At 37.6% G+C, this 9,105-nt stretch overlaps 1 protein-coding gene across 1 annotated transcript; it reads left to right on the top strand.

The window, feature by feature from the left end:
* The first annotated feature begins 8,163 nt into the window (after positions 1-8,163).
* On the top strand, positions 8,164-9,105 carry LOC126064000 (olfactory receptor 8K3-like). The gene has a single exon (XM_049862560.1). The coding sequence runs from the start codon at positions 8,164-8,166 to the stop codon at positions 9,103-9,105; it is 942 nt and encodes a 313-aa protein (XP_049718517.1).

Genomic DNA, 9,105 nt, shown 5'->3' with positions numbered 1-9,105 from the left:
AGTTATTTCATACCATATAAAATCAATCCTAGATAATTTCTTTTACTACATGGAGGGTTTCAGGACTTCAGAAATTTGTAAAATTTCAATAGAATGGATCTTGAGATGAAAAGGCTTGCTGAACTGTACAAATTTTGTGGATTATTTCTAGTTTTAGATATAACTTTTTGTAGCTTAAAGCATTAGACTTTTTCATTTCCCTTGCTGGGTTGCTGGTACGTAAATGTTTCTTCTTACTTTTTCTACTTATTTTTTTTTTTTTTTAATCATATGAGTAGATCTTTAAACAGAGTGGATTTTATAAGGTAGGTTTATTCTGCCAATTAACCTAGAATTTTTATTCTGATTTTCTGTTTAGGGAAATCCAGAGGTCTAGTTACTAAAGTTGTTGCTTTTTAAAAATAAATAAATAAGTATTTAAATATGGTTAGCTGCATTAATTTTTTTATTGTTAATTTTTTTGGGGGGTCTGTTTCAAAAATGTTTATCTCAAGATCTAAAAGACATTGACATCTATGCTCTTTTGAGTTTGAATATTTTGTTTTGACAGTAAGTGCTTTGAAAAACTAAAATTAATTTATTTATCTATGAAAAAAAATCCATTTTAACCTCTCTATTTATAAGAATAATGGAAACCCTGGGGGCATAGTGGTTAAGTGCTGCACCTACTAACCAAGAGGTCAGGAGTTCAAATCTGTCAGGAGCTCCTTGGAAACTCTATGGGCAGTTCTACTCTGTCCTATAGGGTCGCTGTGAGTCGGAATGGACTCGACCGCAGTGGGTTTGGTTTGGGTATAGGAATAATGGGAACTCTGGTGGCATAGTGGTTAAGTGCTACGGCTGCTTACCAAGAGGTCAGCAGTTTGAATCTGCCAGGCACTCTTTAGAAACTGTGGGGCAGTTCTCCTCTGCCCAATAGAGTTGCTATGAGTAGGAATCGACTCAACGGCAGCAGATTTGGTTTTTTCGGTTTTATAGGAATGATTATATTATCCAGCTGCATTTATTGAATAGACTTGTTTCATCTCACTGCCTTAACAGGCCACTTCTGGTATGCAGCACAGTTCCGCAAGTATATTGGTTTCCTTCTGGGTTCTCTGTTCTGTTACATTGATACATTTGCTTTTTCTTATGCCATTGCCACGTTGTATCAATAACTGTAGTTCAGTAAGTCTTGATATCTGATAAAACAGGTTATCTTTAAGAGTGTCTTGCTTTTCCTTTACCATTTGCATTTTCTGTACACATTTTGGAGCCCAAGCCCAGGCCCGTTGTAGTCAAGTCCTTTTCAACTCATAGCGTCCCCATAGGACACAATAGAACTGCCCCATAGTTTCCAAGGAGCACCCGGTGAATTCAAACTGCCGACCTTCTGGTTAGGTGCGGGAGCATTTAACAACTATTCCCCCAGGGTTTCCACACATTTTAGAGGCAGTATAAAATTCCACAAAATCCCCTGGTAAGACTTTGATTGTATTGACATTGGAAAAAAAAAAAAAAACTTTTTTTTTTTGACATTGGCAGAATAGATCAATTTGGGCAGAATTGACATGATAATGACATTGAGTTGTGTAATTCAGGAACGAGAGTTTCTATCAGTTTATTCAAGATTTCTATAATTTCTCTTGGTAAAGTTTTAACTTATCTCATTTTTAGAGTCCGTTTATTTGGATATTTTTCAAAAACATTCTACCAAGTTGTGGAATTTTCCTTCTATTTCAAATTTGTGAAGTCTTTGTCCATTTTAAATGAGTGTTGGTTATTATCCAGTGTTATTTCTTTGTCTATTCAAATGCTCATATTGTGTTTTTATTTTAATTTGTTAATATGATCAATTATATTTATGAATTTTCCAGAATTAAACCATCCAGATTAACCTGGGATCATTCAGTTTGGTCATAAACCAAAACCCAAACTCTTTGCCATTGAGTCAATTCCAACTCATAGTGACCCTATAGGACAGAGTCAAACTGCTCCATTGGGTTTCCCAAGCTGTAAATCTATACGGAAGCAGACGGCCATGTCTTTCTCACACAGAGCAGCTGGTGAGTTTGACCAATTTTTCCATTAGTGTTCAAGCGCTTTAACCATTGTACCACCAGGGCTCTTCGATTTGGTCAGAGGGAGTTACATTCATCCACATTGTAAGATATATAATATCATTTAAGATTTTTGCATCTACATAAGCGAAATTGTGGGTCTTTAAATATTTTTTTAATTATGTATTTAATTTTACTCAGTGTTATAATGACCTTCTAAGATAAGTTTCAGGGTAGTATTCATTTTTTGCAATCTGTAAGAGTTTGTACCAAATTTGGATATATCTCTTCCTTAAAAGTGTGGAAGCTCTTGAGAAATAGTAAACCTGAGAAGAACGCATACTTTTGTGGTTATGAGGGGGGGAGGGAGGGAGGGTGGGAGAGGGTTTTTTATTGATTAATCAGTAGATAAGAACTGCTTTAGGTGAAGGGAAAGACAACATTCAATACATGGAAGGTCAGCTCAATTGGACTGGACCAAAAGCAAGGAAGTTTCCGGGATAAAATGAATGCTTCAAAGGTCAGCGGAGCAAGCGCGGGGGTCTGGGGAACATGGTTTGCGGGGACTTCTAAGTCAATTGGCAAAATAATTCTATTATGAAATCATTCTGCATCCCACTTTGAAATGTGGCGTCTGGGGTCTTAAATGCTAACAAGCGGCCGTCTAAGATGCAGCAATTGGTCTCAACCCACCTGGAGCAAAGGAAAATGAAGAACACCAAGGCCACACGACAACTAAGAGCCCAAGAGACAGAAAGGGCCACATGAACCAGAGACCTACATCATCCTGAGACCAGAAGAACTAGTTGGTGCCCGGCCACAATCGATGACTGCCCTGACAGGGAGCACAGCAGAGGACCCCTGAGGGAGCAGGAGATCAGTGGGATGCAGACCCCAAATTCTCATAAAAAGACCAAACTTAATGGTCTGACTGAGACTGGAGGAATCCCGGCGGCCATGCTCCCCAGACCTTCAGTTGACACAGGACAGGAACCATCCCCGAAGGCAACTCATCAGAAATGAAAGGGACTGGTCAGCGGGTGGGAGATAGATGCTGATGAAGAGTGAGCTAATTATATCAGGTGGACACTTGAGATTGTGTTGGCAACTCTTGTCTGGAGGGGGGATGTGAGGATAGAGAGAGAGGGAAGCTGGCAAAAGTGTCAAGAAAGGAGAGACTGAAAGGGCTGACTCAAGAGGGGGAGAGCAAGTGGGAGTAGGGAGTGAGATGTATGTAAACTTATATGTGACAGACTGATTGGATTTGTAAACGTTCACTTGAAGCTTAATAAAAGTTATTAAAAAAAAAAGTGTGGAAGCACCAACTTTTAAGACAATCTGGAACAGAGAGAAGTTGGGTAAAATAAAGGTAGAGAAAACACAATCCTCAAACTAACATTAATTCAAAATATTTGATGTATACTACATAGGAGAGGACATAAAGATATAAAAATACTATTCAAAATTAAACTATAGCAAACTACTCCACTCCTTTCAGTGTTGTCTGGTAAAAATAAATTATTCATCTGCTCCATGTACATTTAAATAAATAAACTTTGGGTATTTGAGATGAGGCATGCAATACTCAGGTCCCCTGCTTCCTTGTTGCTTTCTTTACTTCATTCCAGGATACTTAGTACAATACTTTGTCCCAATCCCTGAAGCATTTCAGATAACATTGCCAGCTTTAGAATCTGGTTTTCACTTTGTGGTATATTTATAGCAGCTTACTAGATAATTTTAGGTGTTTCATTAACAAACACATTTTATAATGTATTTGTGTTAGAAAATTCTAACTAGAACATTAAAACCATCATTTCAGAGATGCTAATAATATTTAGATCAAAGCAAATGTGAGAATGTCCGTTAATCTTTCTTTTTCAGACTGAATATATTACTCATGCAGCACTGCCTTGATATTCAACACAGCAAAAAGCAGTCAGGTTGCACTCATGTGCTGAAGTGTCGGACACACTGCTCTAGAGGAAGCGGAAAAAGTAGTTTAAGTGCATTAGAGTAGGGATGCTGGAAGCTCCTGCAAGCTAGCAATGTTCTTATCTACCATTATAGAAAGAATTAAAAAATGTTTAAAACTTATAGAAGTATAGAGGAATAAGAATACACTTTTTTCCTTCCTTCCTTCCTTCCTTCCTTCCTTCCTTCCTTCCTTCCTTCCTTCCTTCCTTCCTTCCTTCCTTCCTTCCTTCCTTCCTTCCTTCCTTCCTTCCTTCCTTCCTTCCTTCCTTCCTTCCTTCCTTCCTTCCTTCCTTCCTTCCTTCCTTCCATTTCTTTCTTTTTTTACAGGACAAACTAGCTTCTCACTAAAGGATTAGTACACATATGGCTTTGTGACATTGGTTACCTACCACACCATATGTCAACACTCTCCCTTCTCAGCCTTGGGTTCCCTATTACCAGCTATCCTGTCCACTCCTGCCTTCTAGTCCTTGCCCCTGGGCTGCTGTATAACCGTTTAGTCTCGTTTTGTTTCATGGGCCTGTCTAATTTTTGCCTGAGGGGTGAACCTCAGGAATGACTTCATTACTGAGGTAAAAGGGTGTCCGGGGTCAGTAGTCTCAGAGTGTCTTTCTCCAGTCTTTGCCAGGATGGTAAGCCTAGTCTTTTTTTGTGAGTTAGAATTTTGTTCTACATTTTTCTCCAGCTCTGTCCCGGACCCTCTATCGTTATCCCTGTCAGAGCAGTCAGTGGTGGTAGCCGGGTACCATCTAGTTGTACTGATCTCAGTCTAGTGGATGTCGTGGTAGATGTTGCCCATTAGTCCTTTGAACTAATCTTTCCCTTGTGTCTTTAGTTTTCTTCATTCTCTCTTGCTCCCGAAGTGTTCTATTCTGGAGAATGTTCCATGGGCTTTGGAAAAGAATGTGTACTTTACAGCTGTTGTTTGGAGTGTTCTATATATGCCTCAGAGGCCAAGTTGGCTGTTTTTGTCCTTTCGATCCTCTGTATCTTTGCTGAGTTTCTTTCCAGATGTTCTGTCCTTTACTGAGAGTGGTGTGTTGAAGTCTCCCACTATTATTGTAGAACTGTTGATTTCTCTTTTCAGTGCTGTTAGAATTTGTTTTATGTATTTTGGAGCCCTGTCATTGGGTGCATAGATATTTATTATGGGTATGTATTTCTTCATGATGGATTGTCCCTTTAATCATATAATGCCATTCTTTGCCTTTAATGTAGATTTGTTTTAAAGTCTATTTTATATAAGATTAGTATTGCCACTTCTGCTTTTTTTGAGGGGGGGTATTTGCTTAATATATATATATATTTTTTCCATCCTTTGGTTTTGAATACATTAATGTCTTTGTTTTTAAGGTGTGTCTGTTGTAGACAGCATATTGATGAATCCTGTTTGTATTTATTTGATTGATTGCTTGATCGATTTTTAAATCCATTCTTTCACTCTCTTTATGGGTGCATTTAGGCCATTTACGTTCAGTGCAAGTATTGATAAATGTTAGTTTATTACTGTCATTTTGTAGTTTATTTATTTATGTATTTATTTATTCACTCATCCATGAATTTGTGGTGCTGATGTTTTCTTTGTTCTTCTTGCTCTCCCATGCTGAATTCCTTTTGTTTGTGGGTTTTTTTTGTATTTGTTTTTCTCTTGTTTTTGTAGATTATGTGTTTGCTTATACTTTATGTCTCTCTATTTTGTTGACTAGGATTGTCAACTTTCTTTATGGTTACCTGGAAATTTATACTTATCTTCCTAAGTTTAAACTAGTCTTTTATTACTTGGCATATTCTTGCTTTCTTCTCCATTAGAAAGTTCTATACCTAAACCATTTACTCCCTGTTTCATTGTTCTGAGGTTGTTGTCATTTACAGATTAACCTCTCTTTTCCCTGTTGTAAATCTTTTAAGTTTGATTAATCCTCAAGTGTTCATTTCGTAGGTTGGTATCTGGCTGGTGTGGCCTTGAGTCCCAGGTTCATTCTACCTTCTGAGGTTGATGGGTCTCAAAACAAAAACAAACAAACAAAAAAAGGACTCCCTTTAATAATTCTTGTAATTTGGTTTGGTTTTTATATATTCCCTTAATTTCTGTTTGTCTGGAAATGTCCTAATTTCACCATCATATCTGAACGAAATTTTGCAGAACATATTATTCTTGCTTGGCCTTTTTTTTTTTTTTTTCTTTCATGGTTTTATGTATATCATCCAATTGCCTTCTTGCCTGCTCAGTCTTATCGTTTCCATTCTGTGTGTGACTTTTGGGTTTCCTTGAGGTGCTCTCAGGATTCTTTCTTTGTCTTTGGTTTTAGCGAGTGTGATTATGATATGCCTTGGTGATTTTCTTTCTGGTACTATCATATATGGGGTTTGTTGAGCTTCTTGCATGGTCAACTTTTTAACTTTCATGATATTAGGGAAGTTTCTGTCAGTAATTCTTCAGTGGTCTTCTCTGTGTTTTCCATTTTCTCCCCCTGTTCTGGAATCCTGATCACTTGCAAATTTTGGCTTTTGATTGTATCCCACATCATTTTCACGATTTCTTCATTTTTTTTTCTGATTTTTCATCATACACGGTGGTATCCAAGTATTTGTCTTCAATTTTGCTGATCATATCTTCAATTGTTTCAAACCTGCTCCTCAGACCGTGTATGACACTGTCCATTTCTGAAATATTGTTGTTTATCTTTTGGATTGCTGATGGCTATTTTTGTATGATTCCCAGTTCTGAATTTATTTTGGCGTTTTGTTTCTGTATTATTTTTCTGACTTCTGCCATTGTTTTGTCTGTTCTTTCCATGATTTTGTCTATTTTTTCCTCATGTTTCTCTGCTTTTCCCTTCAACTCTTGAATAGTCCTGAATATTAGAGATTTGAATTCCCTGTCAGGTAGTTCCCATGCCTTTTCTTCTGCTGGAAGGTCATCTTGTGTATTATTTTGGACACCAACTGGAACCATTCTGTCCTATTTTTTTATATGTTTTGACAGTGTCTGCTGTCTTTGGGACTTTCAGTAGTTATTTTCTTTCTTTATTGATTGTAGATCTGTGTGTTTCATCCTGCTTTTTGTTTTATTTGGTTAAGTCTGAGCAGGCTGGATGTCATTCTTTGTTGTTTGCTAGTCTGTGGGCACGATACTTCTCATCACCTTGTCCAATGGACAGGGCCAGTCACTCTTCCACGGTGCAGCAGAGCAATTCCAGTGGGTTCCCTGTCTCCTACTGGGAGCTCTGTGAGCTGCTTTCCTGTACTCCCTGTCTGCCATTCTCAAACTGTTGTCCAAGTTGGTGAACCTGTGCTGCATTAGCTAAAAGGGGTCCTCCACTCCATATCTCTCCTTCCTCTCTTTTCGCTTATTCCATTTGGTGCTTCATTGAGTTCTCTGTCTCTTCATTTAAAGTTTAGGGTTCCAGGATTGATATTTGTCTCTGTTTTACTTAGTTTTTTGGGTTGTTGCTGTTGAGGGATGGTAGGGGGCTTCTGTCTATAGCACCATGTTGGCTCTGACTCCAAGAATACACTTTTTAAAAATCAAATGCTTACTGGATAAGAATATCATTTAGAAATACTGTTGATGACAAGGAAAAGAAAATCAAAGTGTGCTAAATGCATTAATAATGGTTTTCTCTGGGTATTGGGGCTGAAGATGCAGGAGCAAGGCGCAGAGGCCTATACCTTTTTATTATAATTTCTCCTAAACTTTGATGTTTTTACTAATTATATGTATTTCAAAATTAAAAAATAATAGAACGTTAGCTTTTCCAATCTAGTTCAAACATATTTTATGTTCTATTGCTGAAAGAATTGTATACCTTGCAATGATAACCATTATATAACACAAAAATAGAATTATTGTAATTTATCAGCCACTCCTTGCAAACCCTATGGGATAGTTCTACTTTATCTGGTGGGGTCACTATGAGTTGGAATCGACTTGAGAGCAACAGTTTTCTTTATGCTATAATGGTTTCTAAATTTGGTTCTAGGTTCAATGACAATGATGGGTTTCGTTTTAATTACTTCATCTGAAAAAATCAATTGATCTCACACATAATGGCTTTGTATAGTAAAGTTTTACCTGGTGATAACTACTGAAATGTAATAACTATTCTGATGGTTCTTCCCACAGTACGTTTCCTTAATGGCATGGATGGATAAGCAAAACCTAACAGTGATAAAGGAATTCATACTAATGGGGATCACAGACCCCCCTGAGCTCCAGGCTCCATTCTTCGGGTTGTTCCTCATCATCTACATGATCTCAGTGGTGGGCAACTTGGGCATGATCATCCTCAGCAAGATGGACTCCAGGCTAAAAACACCCATGTACTTTTTTCTCAGACATCTGGCTTTTATTGATCTTGGACATTCAACTTCTGTGGGACCCAAAATGTTGGTAAATTTTGTAGTGAATCAAAATATAATCCCTTATATTTGGTGTGCTATACAGCTAGCCTTCTTCCTAATGTTTGTCGTTAGTGAACTTTTCATTATGTCTGGAATGGCCTATGACTGCTATGTAGCCATCTGTAACCCTCTGCTCTACAAAGTTATCATGTCTGAAAGAGTATGCTGGGGTCTGGTGATAGTTCCCTATCTCTACAGTGCCTTTCTCTCTCTTCTGACCACAATAAAGATTTTTATTTCTTCCTTCTGTGGCTATAATGTCATTAGTCATTTCTACTGTGACAGTCTTCCATTAGTAACGTTGCTGTGTTCAAGCACACTTGATGTTGGACTGATAGTACTAATCTGTTCAGCATTTAATTTAGTTTCATCCTTTCTGATAATTCTTGTGTCCTACGTGTTGATCCTGGCAACTATCCTCAGGATGAACTCTGCTGAGGGGAGGTACAAGGCCTTCTCCACATGTGGATCTCACCTGATAGTAGTATTTGTGTTATATGGGACTCTATTCTTTATGTATGTGCAACCCAAATCCAGCCTTTCCTTTGATACCGATAAGATGGCCTCTGTATTTTACTCTGTGGTAATACCTATGCTAAATCCATTAATATATAGTTTGAGAAACAAAGAGGTAAAAGGTGCCTTGCATAAGATATTGAAAAATTTATGCAAAATTCCTATTTAA

This window comes from Elephas maximus, chromosome 20 (assembly GCF_024166365.1).
Source record: "Elephas maximus indicus isolate mEleMax1 chromosome 20, mEleMax1 primary haplotype, whole genome shotgun sequence".
NCBI lineage: Eukaryota > Metazoa > Chordata > Mammalia > Proboscidea > Elephantidae > Elephas > Elephas maximus.
The sequence above is the reverse complement of the archived record's forward strand: the minus strand, read 5'-3'. Positions and strand labels throughout refer to the sequence as shown.

What these genes read in the sequence shown, in the direction of transcription:
- LOC126064000 (XM_049862560.1), top strand. Translation starts at nt 8,164, where the DNA reads ATGGATAAGCAAAACCTAACAGTGATAAAGGAATTCATACTAATGGGG.